This window comes from Schistocerca serialis, chromosome 5, assembly GCF_023864345.2.
Source record: "Schistocerca serialis cubense isolate TAMUIC-IGC-003099 chromosome 5, iqSchSeri2.2, whole genome shotgun sequence".
NCBI classification, from domain to species: Eukaryota; Metazoa; Arthropoda; class Insecta; order Orthoptera; family Acrididae; genus Schistocerca; species Schistocerca serialis.
The window spans coordinates 383,975,755-383,999,023 of NC_064642.1; the positions used below are offsets into that span (position 1 = coordinate 383,975,755).

At 39.6% G+C, this 23,269-nt stretch overlaps 1 protein-coding gene across 1 annotated transcript in view; it reads right to left on the minus strand.

The window, feature by feature from the left end:
• LOC126481958 (E3 ubiquitin-protein ligase MYCBP2-like) overlaps positions 1 to 23,269 on the minus strand; it is a gene marked incomplete at its 5' end in the record, with an annotated part of 333,248 nt that overhangs the window by 230,195 nt on the left and 79,784 nt on the right. Inside the window, one exon of the mRNA XM_050105921.1 lies at positions 7,492 to 7,578. Coding sequence (XP_049961878.1) covers positions 7,492 to 7,578 — 87 coding nt within the window. The remainder of the gene's footprint in view (positions 1 to 7,491; positions 7,579 to 23,269) is intronic.

Consider the following 23,269-nt stretch of genomic DNA (forward strand, 5'->3'; position numbering starts at 1 on the left):
GCTTTCAGACAACACTACATACAAAGTTTGCCAAGGTAATCCCATTCCCGATGTCCAAGAGGAGCTTTAAGGAATCCTCAGAACCTTAGGCCCCCTACAAAACCTTTCACCTGACTCCATCAACCTCATGACCCCACCGACACCCCGCACCCCTACCTTCTACCTACTTCCACAATTCACAAACCCAATCATCCCAGCCGCCCCATTGTAGCTGGTTACCAAGCCCCCACAGAACGTATCTCTGACTACATAGATCAACACCTTCAACCCATTACATGCAGTCTCCCATCCTTCATCAAAGACACCAACCACTTTCTCAAACGCCTGGAATCCTTATCCAATCTGTTATCCCCGGAAACCATCCTTGTAACCATTGATGCCACTTCCTTACACACAAATATTCCGCACGTCCAGGGCCGCGCTGCGATGGAGCACTTCCTTTCACGCCGATCACCTGCCACCCTACCTAAAACCTCTTTCCTCATTACCTTAGCCAGCTTCATCCTGACTCACAACTTCTTCACTTTCGAAGGCCAGACATACCAACAATTAAAGGGAACAGCCATGGGTACCAGGATGTCCCCCTCGTACGCCAACCTATTTATGGGTCGCTTAGAGGAAGCCTTCTTGGTTACCCAGGCCTGCCAACCCAAAGTTTGGTACAGATTTATTGATGACATCTTCATGATCTGGACTCACAGTGAAGAAGAACTCCAGAATTTCCTCTCCAACCTCAACTCCTTTGGTTCCATCAGATTCACCTGGTCCTACTCCAAATCCCATGCCACTTTCCTTGATGTTGACCTCCATCTGTCCAATGGCCAGCTTCACACATCCGTCCACATCAAACCCACCAACAAGCAACAGTACCTCCATTATGACAGCTGCCACCCATTCCATATCAAACGGTCCCTTCCCTACAGCCTAGGTATTCGTGGCAAACAAATCTGCTACAGTCCTGAATCCCTGAACCATTACACCAACAACCTGAAAACAGCTTTCGCATCCCGCAACTACCCTCCCGACCTGGTAGAGAAGCAAATTACCAGAGCCACTTCCTCATCCCCTCAAACCCAGAACCTCCCACAGAAGAACCCCAAAAGTGCCTCACTTTTGACAGGATACTTTCTGGGACTGGATCAGACTCTGAATGTGGCTCTACAGCAGGGATACGACTTACTCAAATCCTGCCCTGAAATGTGATCCATCCTCCATGAAATCCTCCCCACTCTACCAAGAGTGTCTTTCCGCCGTCCACCTAACCTTCGTAACCTCTTGGTTCATCCTTATGAAATCCTCAAACCACCTTCTCTACCCTCTGGCTCCTATCCTTGTAACCGCCCCCAGGTTAAAACCTGTCCCATGCACCCTCCCACCACCACCTACTCCAGTCCTGTAACCCGGAAGGTGTACACGATCAAAGGCAGAGCCACGTGTGAAAGCACCCACGTGATTTACCAACTGACCTGCCTACACTGTGAAGCCTTCTATGTGGGAATGACCAGCAACAAACTGTCCATTCGCATGAAAGGACACAGGCAGACAGTGTTTGCTGGTAATGAGGATCACCCTGTGGCTAAACATGCCTTGGTGCATGGCCAGCACATCTTGGCACAGTGTTACACTGTCCGGGTTATCTGCATACTTCCCACTGACACCAACCTATCAGAACTCCAGAGATGGGAACTTGCCCTTCCATATATCCTCTCTTCCCGTTACCCACTAGGCCTCAACCTCCGCTAATTTCAAGTTGCCGCCGCTCATACCTCACCTGTCATTCAACATCATCTTTGCCTCTGTACTTCTGCCCTCGACTGACATCTCTGCCCAAACTCTTTGCCTTTACATATGTCTTCTTGTGTTCTGTATATGTGGGGATGGATATGTGTGTGTGTGTGTGTGTGTGTGTGTGTGTGTGTGTGTGTGTGTGTGTGTGTGCGCGAGTGTATACCTGTCCCTTTTTCCCCCTAAGGTAAGTCTTTCTGCCCCCGGGATTGGAATGACTCCTTTTCCTCTCCCTTAAAACCCACATCCTTTTGTCTTTCCCTCTCCTTCCCTCTTCCCTGATGAAGCAACCATGGGTTGTGAAAGCTTGAAATTTGTGTGTGTGTTTGTGTTTGTTAGTGTCTCTATCAACATACCAACGCTTTCGTTTGGTAAGTTACAGCATCTTTGTTTTTAAATATATTTTTCCCATGTGGAATGTGTCCCTCTATTTTATATATGTCTCATGTCACAGCCAGCTAACTGGGACAAGCAGCAATCTTGGTTATGGTGGGTGATGGGAAGACAGAAATGGTGTAAAACAGGGTACGGGGGAAATGGATCTGGACAAAGTTGTGAGAGATCATGCTGAGCTGAAAATGTAAGTGCTGGCAGGGGCAGATTATGGGATTGATAATAGTAATGCTGAAAGAAAAAGCTGTGAGCATTATTTTTTATTATCACCTGCACTTTTTCCTAATCTTTATTTGTTGTACTCTGCCTCTCTCCAGTGATGATGGAGAATAGTCTTAAAACCAGAGACTCAACCATATTGTCAAGTTGTTATATTTTTAGGTAGGTTCATTTGTTCCCGATTCAGCAATGGTGTGGAAATGATGATAATATTAGGAAATATTTCTCATTCCTCTTGTGAATATCTTAGAGAAATAGGAATATGAATAGATACAAACAGACATGTCACATTTCAAGTTCTGTATAAGAATGCAATAGCACAGCGGCTTACGTGGTGCTTTGAACATTCTGCCACTCATTTTTTGGAGATTGGTATAGCTATCTCTCTGTGGCTCGCGAAGAAAAGCTCACTAATTTAAAACACTCAAAGATTCTGTGAAGGGCACTGTTGCTTGCAATCTTGTGCCATTCATTGGTTGGTGATTTGTAAAGCATAACTCAGTACAGATGCACAGAGCAAGTGTCGTAAAACAGTGTTTTACTTCACAGAAATCTAGAGGGAATATTGTGCTCTTTGTTTCTTCTAACATCTGTACCAGATGTACCAGATGACACAGCAAATTTTAGTGGAAACTATTACTTAACATGAACCACATTCTGTTGTATTTCTTTTCTAAACGGAGTGTGGAGAAAGATCAATACATGATGCAATAAAAAATACCCTCTACCACACTGTTTCCAATGGTTTTCAGGTTTTAGATGAGAACATGGAAGACTGTTAGTTCATCAAATACCTTAACACCTGCTGGAAAATCAGTTTTTGCATCTCATCAGGTGCAACACTGCTCAACACAAAATATATATTCAGACTTCAACAACTGTCACAATTCCCTGATATTGGGAAACAACTGTACATTTTCAGCTACAGAATAAGCTACTGAATTTCATCAGTCATGACAACAGTTACTAAATATTGACTGGGATATGCAATATCAGGACTCTGGTACAATGAAGAATTACAGAATTCACACTCTCCACCCACATTACACAGCATGTTCCAGTTCCATTGGACTGCTTGTGTGAAATTCCAAATTGCAATGCTATCTTGTGGCAAGTTGTAGGGTTACGATCCTTGAAGTTTGAACAACAGCCGTGTAGAAGATTAATGGACTATCATCACTGCAGCACTTGCCCTGGCCGTGAATGTAACAGTACATGTCTGACTCTCATTGAAAAATGGTGGTGGAGCACCCAGTCAACATCAGGTTTTGTGTTAACTGTTGTGTGTGTGAGCAACAATTTGTCAAATTCGCCCTGAATACTGAGAGACAGGTTCCTGGTCACTCCTCCACAACAACTCCCCAGCCCACAAAGTGAAGACTGTGCAATAGTTTTTGGCAAGCAAACAGATCACAGCCCTGGATCACCCACTGTATTCGCTGTATTTAGTTCCAGCCAACTTCTGGTTGTTCCCTCAATTGAAGTTGGTAATGAAAGCACGCTGTTTGATGCAACTAAGAACGCCCAAGGAAATTGTACTTCAGTACTACGAGGGGCACTTGTAAAGTCAGCGCAAAAATAAAAAATACTTGCATGTTTGGGGTAAACCTTTTTTATTTTTCGAGATAGTCTCCTTTTAGACTAATACACTTCTTCCAATGCTGTTCTAATTTGTTGATCCCTTCTGAATAATAGGAATTTTTCCAAGTCTGCAAAATAGCAATTAGTTGCTGCAATCACCTCCTCGTTTGAATAAAATCTTTGTCCCACCAGCCATTTCTTCAAATTGGGGAACAAATAGTAGTCCGAGGGAGCCAAGTCTGGAGAATGGGGGGTGGGGTGGGGGGTGGGGGTGGGGGTGGGGGGGGTGTAACGAGTTGGAATCCTATTTCCATTAATTTTGCGACCACAACTGCCGAGGTGTGTGCTGGTGCACTGTCGTGATCGTAAAGGACTTTTTTGCGGTCCAGTCACCGGCATTTTTCTTGCCACTTTTTTTCAAAAAGTCCAGTAACAATGAATAATATGCACCTCTAATAGTTTTACCCTTTTCCAGATAGTTGATGAGGATTGCCCCTTGTGAATCCAAAAAGACAGTTGCCATAACCTTTCTGGTCGAAGGAATGGTCTTCGCCTTTTTAGGTACAGCTTCTCCCTTGGTAACCCATTCTTTAGATTGTTGTTTGGTCTTAGTAGTATAGTAATGTATCCTTGTTTCATCCACAGTGACAAAACAATGCTTAAAGTCCTGCAGATTCTTCCTGAACAGCTGCAAACCATCCTTGCAACACTTCACACGATTCCGTTTTTGGTCAAGTGTGAGCAATCGCAGAACCCATCTTGTGGATAGCTTTCTCATGTCCAAATCTTTATGCATCATATTATGTACCCATTCATTCAAGATGCCCACAGCACTAGCAATTTCACACACCTTAACTCGTCTGTCATCCATCACCATATCGTGGATTTTATCGATGATTTCTGGAGTCGTAACCTTCACAGGGCGTCCAGAACGTTCAGCATCACTTGTGCCCATATGGCCACTCCAAAAAATTTGAAACCACTTTTAACCTGTTCTAATCAAAGGTGCAGAGTCACCATAATGTTTATCAGTCTTCTCTTTAGTCTTCTGTGTCATTTTGCCTTTCATAAAGTAATGTTTAATCACCACACGAAATTCTTCTTTGTCCATTTTTTGACAATCACTTCACTTTCTTGATTCACTCGAATGCCAGACACCACGAAATAGACCAATATGACTGAAACATTGTGTGCGTTCTTTCCAAAGATGCTACTTAATAAACATGACCTCGATACGCACCGGTGGTACCATCTCTCGGACTTTGCATGGACTTTTCAAACGCCCCTCGTACATGTGATTCCAGAAAAGGACCACACTGACTGTTTCAAGACATTTTTAAAATGATTTCATCTGTGTACTGATTCAGGGGGAAACTATTTTGAACAAAGACAGTGATTTTGTGAACTAATCTATGACCTTTATTTTTCACAGCCGTAGGCCTAACAGAACTGGGACACACTGTGTACAGTTCTAAATGTACATAATTAGGAATAGGATGGCCTATCCCATGGTACAGGAGCTATTAATTTAGATGTCTATAAAGGACATTATGAGCCAAACTACATCATTCCCTCCAAGCCTTATAACAAACACGAGCACATGTGCTGCCACTAAAATATTGTTGACAGATAATGGCTACTATTCTGTTGAGATCCTGGCATTAAACCAGTCAGTCAGTCCTGAGGGGAAACTGCAATGCAAACATATATTACATACAAACTGCCACAAAAAAGTACACCTTTTCAGAGGTTTCCAGTTCACTCAAGATTTATTATTGTAACAGTGTATATGGAGTACATGAAATGAGTATATTTACAAATCAACAGCAAAAGTGGATCCGAGGTATCAGGTACCCATGATGAAATACCCAGCACAGGTGGAAATGCACGCTCTGACTCGGGCATCAAGTCGACCATACAAATAGTGAATACTGTCATGGGATATGTTATGCCATGTCTGTCCGACATGTTCGCATAGTTGTGTAAGAGTTGTTGGTTGATGAGTCACACGAGTCACTTCTTGTCCCATCACATCACACACATGCTTGATTGGAGACATGCCTGAAGATTGTCCTGGCCAGGGAAGCTGCTGCACGTTTTGTAGAGCACACTGAGTTTTATGGGCAGCGTATGGGAGATCAGTACCCTGTTGGAATGATACATCACCTTCCTGTTGTAATAAGAGCAAAAGAATGGGTCTAACAACATTCTGCACAAACCTAGCACTGGTTATTGTTCCCTTGAGAAACACCAAAGGTGAGTGAAAGTTGTGGCTTATCGCACCCAGACCACAAGGCCTAGAGTGGGGCCAGAGTATCTTGGATGAATGAACTCTACAAGACAGCATTCACCAGGTCTCTGTTGTAGATGCACTTGATGCAGGCAGAATCTACTTTCATTGCTGATGATCCATTTTCCAAGTGATCCTCTGATGACACCAATTGAGCTGTGCATGATGATGCTATGGCATGAGTAGAAGATGGCCTAGGGGTGTGCATGCTCATACATCCACTGCTAATCAGTTCAGAACAGTTTGTGATGACACATATGGGTTCACAAGCCTCTTATCCATGCTATGGAAACTGCATGATCTGCCACTGCTACCCCTACAATATGATTTTGCTTGCGGATGTCTGTGCTGCATGGATGTTCATAACCTTGTCTACAGATGTGAGAATGTTCACGTGACTACTAATACCAGCAATGTTGCATAACTGCCACAGGACATACAACTCGTATGACAATTCTCTGTAAGGACCATCCCAGCACTTGGAAGGCCACAATTTGACTCCTTTCAAACACACTCAATTGGCTGTCGGAAGGACAAGTGCATCTCTGTGGCATGGTTGCTTGCTTTCTTCACACATCTGCTCACACTAAGCTTTCTGGCTGCAAGCATTCCCTGTTGAAGGGTACACACAGATGGCACTCTGGTAACTATGCCACTATGCTATCTGTTGGCGGACAATGTTGAAACCATTATCAGGACATTTACTATCCCCATGTAATATATGCCATTATCGGACCAAAATCAATGCCGTCTTTTCAGGTGTACTCTCCCCACTCCCCACCAGCGCATTTATCATGTTAAGAGTGCAGTAAGGGTTCTAATTAATGTGGCATGCAGAAATACTATAAAAGTTTTCTTGATGCTGTCATAATTACCACAGAAACACTTAGCTCCACTGGCATTATTTCAGATACAGTGATTTAATACAGTTTAGTTACAGAAAATTTATGGATTTGCACAAAGTTCTTATTATATCTAATTATTCTGATACATTTTGTTGCCACTGAACATAACTGAGCCTCAAATTAAAGATTATAGATCATTTTGTAGTTGTGGCAGAAGCAGCTAATTTTCTTGGATACAGTACCCAATGGTAAAACTCCATTGAAAACTTTATCATCACTCAGTGAGACCACAACCCTTTCAACCAACAGAACATGAAGTACATGTGCATGTATGTAATTATTTTGATACTGCAAGCGGTAAAAAGAGACCCAGCTTACCCAGTGAAGAGATGCCCATGCTACGAGGAGAGCCACATGGCTGGGGACTGCTGCTTGAACTTTCGTGTGGTAACAGTCTTCCACCTGCTGGACAAGTGAACAGCAATAATACTTGCCCCATCTAACTGATTCATTGTCTTCTCATTCAATCCACTAACCCCCAAGTAACAGCTAGTTCAAAATGTATCTTAGTTACCCATACACACTACACAAAACTGTTCATGATTTCATGAATGAGAAAGCACACAGCTTTGGTAATTATATGTTTCAGTTTGAGTATATAGATCTTTTGGAAAGAAAACAACATTTTCATATTTATTTTTCATGCAAGCAACACAATTCACAGAGCACTGAAGCCTCTGATTCTGAGATAAATTTGAAAAAAATACTAATCTGTATGTGATATAATGGTGGCATGTTGTGGTAACAGCATGTGAAGTGCATTTCTTGTGGCTAAAGACTTCCATAAGAAAGAAGGCATAAAACTTAGTTATGCATTTTTATAAGTAGATGTAAGTGAGAAATTAATTTTATAATACTAAACTGCACAACTTACACAGCTTTTTAAATGGGAAACAGGGTAGTGCACAAGTAAACAAAAAGAAGAAGCCATGAACCATATTCAGAAATAGGAACATATTCAATGATCTCTTGAAGTGTGTAGCCTAAGACAGAATGTTACGTCTACAAAATGCGTTATTTTAAAAGTAATTAAGTAAAGCATATATTTGTAATTTTTGTGCATGTTTCATTACAGTCATTATTTTTGTTGCAGAAAAGTGATATATCTGACAAGAAACAATTACTGGGGAAAAAGCACAGATTTGTAATAATACAAATATCAGAGAGCATAGACAGGGGGCTACATTAAATTCAAGTGAAACTAGAGCTGCATTTTGTGTACTATTTCATGTACTTACAAGGTTTCTGAATCTGAAGCTAAATATCACAGTTAGCACTGATAAACTCAAAAAATATTCTGTACAGTGGAATGAAATGAAATCAACTTCAAAATTAAATATTTCTATTGCCAAATTTAAATAATGATGCTAATAGGTGAAATCAACACACAAAATTAAGCAAGCATTCTTAATTTACTGATAACATTACTCGAAACAATGTGGCAGACATATTGCTATTACACTCAGCACAAGCAAGAAAGTTGCCATAGAAACAAAGTTTAGCTAAAGAGACAGACTGTGCAGATGAAACATATGAATGGCACAATACCTGCTAAGACTGTACCACTGCCAGATGGCACGGTAACAGAGCGAGTGCCGACGCAAGATTGTCTGCTCAGCAACGCTACGTGGGCAAGTGGTAACAAGGAAGGTTATTCTTTAGAATAATGCTTGTAGTATCTGGATAACTGCCAATAAGTTAACTATTTACTACAAGCTGATAAAGAGTACTATTTGTCTAATTCATTTACTTTATTAGCAATACAAAAAAAAAAAAAAAAAAAAAAAAAAAAAATGAAATAAAGGTATTCCATGTATGAAAATGGCATTTATACAGCCTACTAGTATGGAACATAAAACATTAATGGTGCCTTATCAAAGCCGTAAGATGCTGTATGATTCTTTTTAAAATTATGGAAACAAATAAAGTCTCTGTATGATGACAAAGAAGAGTTTTTTTAATTACAAATAATTTTGAGTCTTTTTTCATTCAGGTCCTTTTATTTTCTCTCTCTCATTGCACTGTCATTAAAGAAGATTATAATTCAGTATTTGTGTATGTGTTATTCCTACTGACATCACTTTTTGTTGAAAAGTATTCTAAATAAAGTAAGTCTGGATAAACTGCGAGTGACAAGATGTTATTTTAAGTCATTTACAATTTGGAAAAGAGGCCTAACTGGCAAATTGTCCCTTGAAATGTCCATATTAAAGATGGGGAAAAATGTATATAATATTTCATATCAGTCAAGAAACACAGCAAAGAGTTACAAGAAAAACACACAGGGAAATCACACCTTTTGTGCCACAGTTCCATTAAGGAAAAAAAAAAAAGAAGAAAGGGAAAAATAAAAGAGATAAAGGAGACTGGTTCACTGACAATTACTGAGTTATGATAGTGTGGCTGTAATTGGAATATCATATTATTGTGTGTGTGCATGTGTGCATGTATATGTTTTCCTTCTTTCCTCGCTAACAGTTTGCCTCCAACAGCCTTTCTTATGCTTATATTCTGTCTTTGTGGCAGTCACACAATTTTATACAGTATATGGTGTTTGGATATGATGAACAATAACCAGTTAATGAAATACACTGTTCATAAACTCTACTCAACAAATTATCTCATCTCTTAATAGACAATCTGTAGGCTCTTGCTGCTTATATTCTGACTTATGACAATGACAATCACAGTATCTGTCCGCAGTACACTCCTTACCCATTTGGAATAAGAGCTAAGAGCTGGAATAAGAGCTTTGGCATGCTATCAGATAAATTCACATGCAAATAATCACTGCAGTACCCTATTAAAATAAATTTCACAACAAAATTACTTTCTAAAATTTCAAATAGATGAACAGAATGGCTACATTTGGTAAAAATTAGGGCCAAGTTTTAGTTGCCAACAACATATGAAAAGGCAAAGCCCAATTTTAAACCGTTCCACTATCCAAAGGTCTCATATGAACAGATAAGAGTTTACAAGTTCAGGCAGGGGAGTGCTCATGCCCACTGATAATAGGAAGTAGGATGGAAACATGTAACTACAGCAGTAACTAGAAGGTAACATTTAAAAAAACTGTAACTGTTTGATGAAGTTAGAGGTATACAATTGGACTGGCCACTGGAGGGAAAAACAGCCTACTGGAAGAAAAAATTAAGTTGAAAACCCAGAAGTTAGGAAGAATGCATTGGTGGATGGGAGAGATATGTAAATAAAGAGCAATCTAGTAGCCCAGTAGAGCTGAATTTACTTCCAAGGCACAAACTTAAGTAAATGCCAGTAGGCCTGTTAGAGATCCATTTGCTAAGAAGACTGGATGCAAAAGACAGTGGTGTTTCAAAAGTCTTGTCAAAAAAATGACAATGGGATACACATGCGTGACCCTAATCTCCATTGGGTTATTTATCCAGAAAAATGACATAATGTTTGGTCAATAGGACAACCTTGCCTTCAACTGCAACATGTGTACTTTGCTTATGATGGGCTAACTAAAATATGGAAAAGAAAAATCTGGTACTTTATGGGTAAGGCTGATGATGTGGATGACACACTTCCTCAGAAAAGAAAAGAAAAGTGTAAAGTTGCAATGGAAATAAAAGTAAATCAAGAGACAAACATCTGAGAGTCTAAAATAATGCAAAATTTAAATCAACAAACAAGATGCAGAACCCAGGAACTCAATTTTACATAGCAAAACAAGTAGCAGCCATCACATAAGAACTCATCAGAGAGCAAATGTTGGCTGTAAGCAAAGACAAGCAGTACTAGTTAAGGGAGTGAAACAGAACGTGAAACTGATACAAAAACAGTGATGGAGGTGATGACAGGAAAATACTAACAGTGACTAATTACAAATAAATAAGACTGTGAAAAAGCATCTACATATGACAATCCACTGTAGGCCGGAGAGGCCATTATCATTTGTGTTCTTTCTCCCCATACATATTGTCTTTACAAGTGCTGTTATTTAGTATACAAAAAGAAAAAAATACAAATATGAGCTAGTAATTTCTACCCATCACCTTTTTTTACATTACAGTAATAGAAATTCTTCTACAGAATAGAAGGAGTAGTCAAGGAGAAACTTTCTCATTTTGTTACCAAATTTTACTTTGCTGTCTGTCAGGAATTTTTTATAACTGGATAAGTTAATAAAGATTTTTGTTGCAGCATTGTGCACCCCGTTTTGTGCTAGAGACAACCTTAATGTGGAATAATGTATACTATTTTTCCTTCTGTTATAGTAATTATGTACCTCATTCTTTCTTTTGAGCTATAGTGGATTATTTACAACAATGGTTTTTTACATGGCTCTTTAGTGTTCTTTCTGATTAGCTGATTACTCCACGACATCACTGAACGAAAATATGCGAAATATGTTAACTTACTGATTTGTCTCCCTCCAAGATTTGCAATGATTCTAAATGCAAATGTAGCTGAACTAAGTTGTTTTAGGAGTTCCAAAATGTGTTTTTTTCCAGTTTAAATTCTCATCAATATGAACCCCCTAAGAATTTTGACGTTTCCACCCTATTTATTATTTCTTCACCATGTTACACTTATCACTGGTCCCTTATCATTGGTGTAGTACCTCTAGATGCGCAGCACTGAGTATGCTGCGTCTTTTTCAAATTGAGTATGAGACCATTTGCAGAAAATCAGTCAATGATACTTTTAAGAACCTTTTTTACCATTTCTTCTGTTTCTGCACGCAAGCTTGGATTGACTATGATATAAGTGTTGACTGCAGAAGGAACTAATTCCGTTCATTGTATACCAGGCAGAATATCATTTACATACATGAGGAACAGCAGTGGACCAACGATTTAATCTTGCGGAGCCCCATAAGTGATTTCTCTCCAGACAAAATTATGTTCCCGGACTACATTGCTTGAATTACTAAGTGCAGCTTTCTGCATTCCTTTGGTTAGGTATGACATTATCCATTGGTTGGCTACACCACCAATCCCATCAAATGTCCATATATCTAGGAGAATACTGTGATTCACACAATCAAATGCCTTAGAGAGGTAGCAGAAAATACAAACCAGTGCTATTTTGTTATTTAACACTTGTATAATCTGGTGAGTGAATGTTTAAGTAGCAGTACAGCAACCATCCTGAAACCCGACTGTGATTTGCTAAGGATACACTACCACTGATAAGATGAGATACTATTCTAGAATACATCATCTTTTCAAAAATTTTGGAGAATCATATCATCAGTGAGACATGTCTCTTTTATCACCTTTCTTAAAGAGGGGTTTACCGTATTTACTCGAATCTAAGCCGCACTCGAATCTAAGCCACACTCGAATCTAAGCCGCACCTGAAAAATGAGACTCGAAATAAAGGAAAAAAAATTTTCCCGAATCTAAACTGCACCTGAAATTTGAGACTCGAAATTCAAGGGGAGAGAAAAGTTTTAGGCCGCACCTCCAAATCGAAACAAAGTTGGTACATTGTAATATGACACACAATTTAGGTCGAATGAAAGACAATACAGCTACAGTAGTTTGGTTCGAGTCATAATCTTAGCAGTTAAGCTTTACCAGGAAGCCATTGCTATGCGTCAGGCGCTCCATCCGTATTTATACACATACCCTTCCTTTTTCACGTGCTTTGACTGGTTTGAATCGATTGCTTATTTTGCTTTGATCTGATAAGTGCCATTTTCTTTGTTATAGGTGTTTACGTCACTCTAAGCTGAAAATGCATTACTGTACTGCGTCATGCATTGTTTGTCGCATTCTGATAGTGCGTGTTTACGGCGTGTTGCCGCTCTCCTGCGAAACTTGCAGGAGAGCTTCTGTAAAGTTTGGAAGGTAGGAGACAAGATACTGGCAGAAGTAAAGCTGTGAGTACCGGGCGTGAGTCGTGCTTCGGTAGCTCAGATGGTAGAGCACTTGTCCGCGAAAGGCAAAGGTCCCGAGTTCGAGTCTCGGTCGGGCACACAGTTTTAATCTGCCAGGAAGTTTCATATCAGCGCACACACCGCTGCAGAGTGAAAATCTCATTCTGGAGCACATATAGAATAATTACACAAAACTGTTAATTTCTTTTTAATGCTGTATTTTATGGACTATTTTTTTTCTAAAGAAATATCCATAATTTAATTTTAAAAAACCAAGAATTGAAATTTTTAGTGAACAAATAGATGTTAAACCCCTCATTGTCTGCTTTTAAAGAAACATTTTACTTTTCCAAAAATTTTCTATTTAAAGTTATTAATGTTCCAAAAAGTTTGAATCTTAAACATGATTTCCAAAATCCAGTAAGACAATTTTGTAGGCTAGATTTTTCTGGTGCCAGAAATAGTTTGTTAACTATTCAATTTGGAAAAATTTTAGCAACTTTTCGTGGGCTTTGGGAATCGTTGTGGAAGTAGAAATCATTTCCATAAAAACCATAAAACAGTAATATATTCCTGGTTATGCAGCTCATAGTTAACCAGACTACCAATTTTGCCAACTTTAATCATCAGCAACCAATAGCTACATTGTTAATGTCATGTAAAATCTAAACTCCTTCTCTCTGCCGCCATCAGTCAAACTGTACAGTTACTTTGTGCAATCAGTCAGTTTAATAACATAATGTAATCAGTCATTTATATGTCACTAATAGTTAACTGATTCATCACCAACCACCAAAACATTAAATATTGTCTTATCTAAAAAGTGTGAATCTATGTATTAAGTTGCCACTAGTAGACTATGACTACTAATGTTAACTGCCTACTTGTTTTACATGTTGGCACCATCAATTGTGATTAAGTCAATCATCAAACAATGACTTTGGTTATAAATAAACAAGAAGAAATTGAAAATTAATTATTGCAGTATGGTATGCATTACTTTCATGTGCTATTGTGCTACATCACACCGTGAATACCACACAAAAATTACAGCTGGAATGTGAGCCAGAAATCACACTATAATTACATTGTTTCTCTTTGGTTGTGTGTTAGAACGCAAATAAAATGGATTAAAACATGTTTTTAGTGCTCTCTCTGTGACGACTAGAAACCAGTGACAAGTACTGAAATGATGCTCAGACACACTACTATAAACTCAGACAAGGGTCACAGCTGTCTGTTTTCAACTGTACATGCTCTTATGTGATGTCATCCATGCTGGCACTACAAGTGTTACATTACTCACAGCACCAGGTCAGTATTGGCCTGTGAAAGTGCATGTACAGTATTGTGCAAGCAACATGGTTAATTCAGTAGATAATCTGTAAATAGGCCCTTTCCCAGTAGATCTTTAGAGGAGAACGTGAGAGTTAAAGAGTCACGTAGACCAGCTCCAAATTTAAATCTAATAAGGGGAAGATGTGGGATGAGACTCACTAGTCTGGTCAAACTATGCGAGTACAAGCACGTAAATTCCTCTTTCAAGTCCCTAGAACATTTCTCCTGGAAAAGATAAAGTGCTCACTATAGATATATATGAATAGAGTATGAGGGATTTTGAGCAACACTTGATGTATCAATGGTGTGGCACAGTGGTCAAACGCATCAACTGGCAATTTGTCTGTTCGGGTTCAATTCTCGCTGCTACCGACCCCCGCCTCCCGTCTCTGCTGCAATGTTTAACTATTAATTACAAAATTTAAATATTGTAATAACAGTTGTTCGCCTTGAAGGGTGACATCCAATGACACTACACTCGACCCTCCTGCTCCACCCCCACAGGGTGGGAGGAGGATACACTTTGAAATCTTCAACAAGACCCCCCCCCCCCCCCAAATTTTTATTGCAGATTCAGATTCCGTGGGAAAAAAATACGTAATTTTTGTATGGAACAATTTTATCACTGTGTGATAGAAGGCACTGCAATTGACGGAAATCAAAGTGGGTCACAATCCACTGAAACTTGATAGTATCTCAGGAAAATACCCAACAGATTGGGATCACAGGAGTGTAGAAGGGTGGTATTCTTACATTCTGTAATGTGATACCATTGTTTTATAGCAAACCAAAGACTACAAGACATTAAGGTGTCATTTTTATTAGTGTAACTATCTTCACAGGTGGTGTCAAAGTAGAAAGTAGTTGGAACAGGTGATTGGTTTGTTTATCAATGCAGTATTAAACTACATTTAGTGTTACCCAGGAACAATGACATGGACATACTAGTATTTTATTCCCTTTGGGCTGAGTACTTGTTTTGGGTGAGTCCTATTGCATCTCACCATCAGGGTGCTTATATTAGGTGAGTACCCTTACTTCCTACCACTGAGGTGCTTCTGAGGTGAGCCCTTTTGCCTCTCCCCTTCAGGATGCTCATCTTAGGTGCATACCTTTGTTTCTCACAACTATCCGTGCTTTACTGAAGCACATATTCTAAAAAGTGCCCATTTGCTGCAATACACATTGCAACCCTACTTCTGAAAGACAATCCTATGTCTCTCAAGTATCTCTTCAGTAATGTTTGCACATTCAACAATAGGTCACTGCTACATACTTGCACATGTTGTTGATATGTCCATGTAACATTTCTCTTTTGAAGTTTCAAACAGAAAAAATTGGGAGGCATAAAATCGGGTGAATGCGCATGCCACTTGTGAGCACTTCTTCATCCAATCCATTGACCAGCACAGTGCCGATTCTGAACTTCATGAGATATCCATAAATACCGCATCTGACAGCCATCGTTTTGAAACCACATATTCATTCTTGTTTGAAGCTGGGCATCTTTTAGTAGGATTGGCAAAATATTATCTAAAAAGTCACCATACATTCAGCCACTCATATTATCATCTATGAAGTAGACACCAGTTATCTAGGTACCTGACACACCACAAGAAACATTGAACCTCCAGGGGCATTGAAGCTTTACTTGCCTTAACCAATGGTGATTCTCCACTGCCCAGTAATGCACATTATGCCAATTCATGTGATCATGATTCACAAATGTTGCCTCATCAGAGAAAAGCACCTGTGAATAAAAATCATCATTGGCTGCTAGTTGTTGTTGTTTGCAATCGCAAAAGTTCATGTGCCTTGAAAGTCACCCCCCATGTAGTGTTTGATGCAATGACAGGTGATATGGATGGTATTTGTGTTTATCCAGCATGCGTGGAACACTTTGTTGCAAAATTCCTGCACCTTGTGTGATTTGATGTGAACTAATGTGAGGATACACAGGATTGGTTAAGATTCATTGCATGGGTTGAACACTTTCAATTGCACTCAAGAGTAGGATAACACTGCGAAACATTGTTGGAGAAGGAACATTCCTCTCAGGGATCAGGTTCACATGCCATCGATGACATTCTCCTATGTGCCTATTTGATAGAAAAGTACAAAGCAATTATATCTACCCACTCCGCAAACAACAACATTGTTGCACACATAGGATGAGATGTCTGTGGTTGACGCAAAGTACAAAGTAATGATATCTACCTTCTCTATAATCGACAACATCGTTACACACATACGATGAGATGTTTGTGGTTCAAATGTCTGCAGTAAAGTGAACCGTGACTGCTTCCCACTATCGTTTCCTTGTCCATCACTTGCAGTACACCACAGTCACGTAAGGCACAACAGAAATACATCATTGAACCTAGAGGTGTTGTTGCCCCTACAGTGACAGTCTGAGCATGGAGACTGCAATGTATTGCAGACAATGGTTACCATATCGAACATTCCCCTATCACTTTTCAATGGTCTGTAACCTATTTTGATCTGTGTCAATTACAGCATCACCCATCAAGCAACAATAAAATGGTTCCATACAAAAGTTAGGTTTTTTTCTGGAGAATACATATCCGAAAGAAAAATTTGGGGTCCTATTGACGACTTCAAAGTTGATCCTTTGGGGTTGGGGTAAGGGGATCGAGTTTAGTGTCATGGATGGGTAAGGGGATCGAGTTTAGTGCCATGGATGTACCCTATCAAGATGATCAACTTTGATTACAACCATTTTTCATCTGGGTTGTATTTCCACAAACAGTTTTAACTCCCCCACCCTGCACATTTAATTTAGTGGCCCCACCCTGCACATTTAATTTAGTGACAATTACTACCATTTTAAATCTAAAGGCTACAGACGGTGGTAAAAAAAAGTGAGTATCCAATGAAATTTAGTATGGAAGTGTCCTATTTTGCTTTCCATGTTTGTTATTCGGGAACAGTGATACGTGGGGTACAGAAGAAGTGAAAGATCTAGGACATATTAATGCATTAATTAAAAAAAACATAAACAAAATCTAAACATATAAAGAAACTATGTAATCTTCGTGCATTATGTAAAGCTAATGTTGCAACAATATTAAGGTGCACCTATCATGATCACATTATGAAACACAATCTGTTTATTTTTGTACACCTTTAGTAAATTCTGCACGAACCACCACAGATTACTTGCCATGTGTTCGTAAGATACTTTCGTGACAGCAAGACCTTCTACACATGAGTGCCAGAGCAGTTATCAAATACAGAATACCAGATGAGCAACCTCACAGACACTCTACAATATCCGTTGTGGGGCATTGACAAAAAGATGATTAAAGGTCATGAATTTGTGTTAGATGAAGAAGTTCACTGACATTATCACACAGAACTTAGCAAACTGTTATAATTTTATTTTCTGTTCAGTCAAGACAGTTAAATCCTAAGCCTTTCCTTATCAAAAGCTCTTGCCTTATCACTCAGGCTAACTGAGCCTGTCTGAAGGAGTAATCCTAACATTATTAAATGTATTTCTTCCTATTTTCTGAACACTGTGTTGTGGCAATGACTGTTTGAGATGGACCCCCAAATGTGCTTAGACAGCTTAATTTGTAGGGTGACTACTCACAATAACTTGAAGATATGAAGTCAAATATTAATGTGGCACATATTTTCAACATAATCACTACATTGCAATTGCAGCAGTGAAACACATATCATTACTGATGTAAACTGATTTCATTGATTTATTTGGCAAGTGATACTCTTTAGTTTACTGGTAATGGGACAAGAGATATCAAGATATCAATCCTACAGGTGCAACAGTTTGAAAACAGTTCATATATTTCCATACACATGTTGTAATTCTATATTGTAGAGGAATGCTTATCTACTCATATAAAATGTTATCTGGTTCATTTTCATACATATCCTTAGAAAAACAAAATACACTATATGCTATTGCTAGGCACATTGCTGTTGTTTGGTGTCGTCATAATGCTGTCTTCAGTAGTCAACACAGAGTATTCAAGATAAGAGTAACATTATGTTTTTGACGCTGTCAACATGGGTGAATATTGTTAAACAAGTTTCTTGTCAGGGGTCAATAAAAGTTCCTCACTTTGTGACTGAAATATGCTTTTCATAAATGAGTATACACTGTGCCGAACATTCTAGCTAAGTTAAAACTACGTGCTGCTGCACAGCACTGAAGCATATAGTTATGTTTACAAACAATGCACAATTGAAAAAGCACTGCAATGAAAGGCAGGGACTCTCCTTTAAGTCCTGACTAACCCTTTGCTACTAGCATCGGTTGGCTCCCAGTGAAGAATTAAGTAAGCATAATCCAGCCTTGTGTTTAATTCCCGTACTAATCCATACCACTGAAAGAATGAAGTTCACATTTCCATACGGTTATAGACTGCCTCCATTGCAAGATCATCATGAAGGAACAGGATACAATTCACACAAACAGCTGGCAGCTGCCTTGGCCACTGTTAACCAGCTTCATATGGCTGCTGTGAATTGTGCAGGTGATGGAAAGCAGGATGGGCTCCCACTGCGAAGCTACCACAGAACTTACCAGCCACTCTTTTTGTAGACGTGCTCTGCAGAATGCTGGTCTGAAACTGAGCAGTCATTTGATGTTGGCTGACAGGGTGTGCCCAGATCCGTAGCTGTTCGCAATAAAGGTTTTATGTCACTAATGGCTGAAAGCCTAGACCCATACCTCTAATGAAGAAATCTGAAGCACTCCCTCCTACTGATAATGAGACAGAGCTAGAAGGTTTTGCCTCTCCTGCTGATGCACCAGCCATAAAGAGGAAAGAAGCTGTTAGAGGGAGGCAGTTCCAGGATTAAGTGTATAATGGCCCCTCTTAGGAAAACAGTATCAACCAAATGCGCACTCAGTGTGTATCTTGAGAGAAACTGTCTGCTGGTTGGAAGAGGCTATACTGCAGGTAACAGAGAGTGTAGGTTGCAGTCAGCTGCAGATCATCACTCACATCGGAATCACTGACACACGATGCCTGGGTTCTGAGACATTCTCAGTTCTGTCTGGACAGTGACGGATCTGGTGAATACAGTTAGCCTTGCTAATGCTCAGTTGTTGATTGACAACATCATTCTGAGAACTGATTGAGATCCTCTGGTCTGGAGCCAAGTGGAATCGTTATGTCACAGGTTCTATAGTGAGTTTGAGTGTAAGTTCGTCAATGTATGCTACACAGTGGAGACGTATAAAGTTGCCCTGGATAGGTCAGGTTTGCACAACACAATGGAAATGGGTACATGGTTGTCAGAGTATGTATTAGATTACCACAAAAGAAAAACTAGCACCACATAAACCAACTATTTCAACAGATAGATAGCAAATTCAGAAGGATATATACTCAAAATATTAGTTGTTAAATGCCTGAGTATGCACAGTGACATCTTACAACTCACTTCTCTAGCAGAAATCAGTCACCTTCACATTATTCTAGGAGCTGAAAGTTGCTTGAAACCCAAAGTAGAGACTAATGAAATTTTGGACAACACATGGACCGTATACTGGAAAGATTGATTACATTCTCAAGCTAGAGGAACACCAATAGCAACAAGCGTAAGCACATATAGTAAAGTCCAAAACGAACAGGATTGAAAACTAATATGGACAACAGTAATCGACGGCTGCTGTGGCCGAGCGGTTCTAGGCGCTACGGTCTGGAACCGCGAGACTGCTACGGTCGCAGGTTCAAATCCTGCCTCGGGCATGGATGTGTGTGATGTCCTTAGGTTAGTTAGGTTTAAGTAGTTCTAAGTTCTAGGGGACTGATGACCTCAGAAGTTAAGTCCCATAGTGCTCAGAGCCATTTGAACCATTTTTTTTGACGACAGTAATCACATTCAAAAGTAGCCTAAACTTGATAGCTGGAAAATACAGTGAGCATACAGTAGTAGTATGTGGTAACCTTAAACTAGTCAGTATTGACTGGGAAAACTATACATAAACATATGTGCAATTTTCCCGTCAGTACTGTAAGGACAGACAGACTTCTGATGCAGATGTCTCAACAACACTGAATTTTCTAAGGGTGAAGAGAAACTTCACTGCAGCAGGTGAAGAGAAACTTCATTTCAGCAGCATGGCATTCTGGGGCCACTCAACACTTAGGCAAAAGGTATTCACTGCTCAAAAGAAAGTAGTTAGAATAATGTGTGGGGTTCATGGTCACATATGTTATAGGCATCTGTTTAAAAGGTTAGGAATTCTTACAACTGCTTCACAGTACATTTACTCAGTAATGAATTTTTTTCTCAACAACATGGACCAGTTTAAAATCAACAGCGACATTTATGATTACAATACCAGAAAAAAGAAAGACCTACACTATCCTTTACTTTATCTATCTTTGGCACAGAAAGGGGTAAAATATGTTGCTATAAAACTTTTTGATAAATTACCACATGAAATAAAATGTGTCTGACAGACAGCAGTAATAGTTTCAAAAACAAATTGAAATCATACCTCCTTGACAACTCCTTCTATATCATAGATGAATTCTTGAATATGAGTAAATAAATCTGGAGATATAATATATGCATTTTGTGCCATTTAAGGGAATGGGATAGATAATAGAAATATTTAGGTATAACACTATAATGTAAACAGAAAAAGAAAAAGAAACTTGTTTCCTGTGCGCATTTCTTGTGCATTTGACATGTTCCACATCCTAACGGTTTTTCCGTGCTATTGATCAATGGAACATGTAACTAACTAAGATCAGATGCCGATGAACAGGTAGATTTTGTCTTCCTAAATTCCTGAAAGGCATTCAACACTGCTCATCACAGTTGTCTTCTAATCAATATCTGTTCAAATTGCATATCTTTGCAAATACACCCAAAGAAAAAAAAGGACACAGCACAAAGGAATTACCTGAATGGGATAGAAATTGGTACATGTGATGTACATGTACACTGTAAGATAAAAAAATGACACCAAAAGGAAACATCAGAATGGGATAGAAATTGTTAGATGTGGTGTACATGTACAAACAAATGATTACAATTTCAGAAAAACTGGGTGGTTTATTCAAGAGAAGAAGCTTCACAGACTGAGCAAGTCAGTTACACATTGGTCTAACTGTGACCGTTATGCAAGCCGTTATTCAGCTAGACACTGACTGATACAGTTGTTGGATGTCCTTCTGAGGATATCGTGCCAAATTCTGTCCAATTGGCACGTTAGATATTCAAAATCCCAAGCTGAGTGGAGGGCCTTGCCCGTGATGCTCCAGAAATTCTCAACTGGGGAGGGATCTGGTGCTCTTGCTGGCTAAGGTAGGGTGGCATGAAGACAAGCAGTAGAAATTCTCTCCATGTGCAGGCAGGTATCATCTTGTCCAGGATGGCTCGCCATGCAGAGCAACATAATGGGGCACAGAATATCATCGATGTACCACAGCGCTGTAAGAGTGCAGTACAGGGGACAAATATGGGGCCTTCTATGCAATTACATGGCACCTCAGAGGGCGACTCCCTGCATGGTTGGCAACAGTAAGGTTGGTCTCCCACTGCTGTCCTAGGCATCTCCTGATACATATTCGCTGGTCATTAGAGCTCAGTTCGAAGTCAGACTCATTGCTGAATACAATTCTACTCCAGTCAATGAAATCTACTCCAGTCAATGAAATTCCAGGCTGAAAAGATGTCTGGAGACATCCCTGACAGCAGTGGGATACCAATGTCCACCATGTTGCCCAACAACCCAGAGTAATGGTCTGGGGAACCATTTCCTATCATAGCAGGACCCCTCCGGTTGTCATCCATTGCACCCTTACAGCACAGTGGTACATCGCCAATATTCTACGTCCTGTTTTGTTGCTCTTCATGGCAACCCATCTGAGGCCTGCATTTCAGCAAGATAATGCCTGCCCAGACATGGTGAGAGTTTCTACTGCTTATTTTCATGGTCATTAAGCCCTGCAATGGCCAGCAAGGATACAGGATTTCTCCCCAATTGAGAACATTCTGAGCATTATGAACAGGGCCCTCCAACCAGCTCAAGATTTTGATCACCTAACATGCCAATCAGACAGAATTTGGCACATTATCCCTCAGGAGGACATCCAATAACTCTGTAAATCAATGCCTAGCTGAATAATTGCTTGTATAAGGGTCAAAGGTGGATCAACACATTACTGACTTGCTCATTTTGGACAAAGAGTGTCAATGTTTTTGTGGAAGGTAACAACAGGGGTAATGCAGGAGTAGGTTTAATAATGAATAAAAAAATAGGAGTGTGGGTAAGCTACTACAAACAGCATAGTGAACGCATTATTGTGGCCAAGATAGACACGAAGCCCATGCCTACTACAGTAGTACAAGATTATTTGCCAACTGGGTGTGCAGATGATGAAGAAATTGATGAAATGTATGATGAGGTAAAAGAAATTATTCAGGTAGTGAAGGGAGATGAAAATTTAATAGTCATGGGTGATTGGAATTCGAGAGTAGGAAAAGGGAGAGAAGGAAACACAGTGGGTGCATATGGATTGGGGGAGAGAAATGAAAGAGGAAGCCGTCTGGAAGAATTTTGCACAGAGCATAACTTAATCATAGCTAACACTTGGTTCAAGAATCATAAAAGAAGGTTGTATACATGGAAGAATCCTGGAGATACTAGAAGGTATCAGACAGATTATATAATGGTAAGACAGAGATTTAGGAACCAGGTTTTAAATTGTAAGACATTTCCAGTGGCAGATGTGGACTCTGACCACAATCTATTGGTTATCAACTGTAGATTAAAAGTGAAGAAACTGCAAAAAGGTGGGAATTTAATGAGATGGGACCTGGATAAACTGACTAAACCAGAGGTTGTACAGAGTTTCAGGGAGAGCATAAGGGAACAATTGACATAAATGG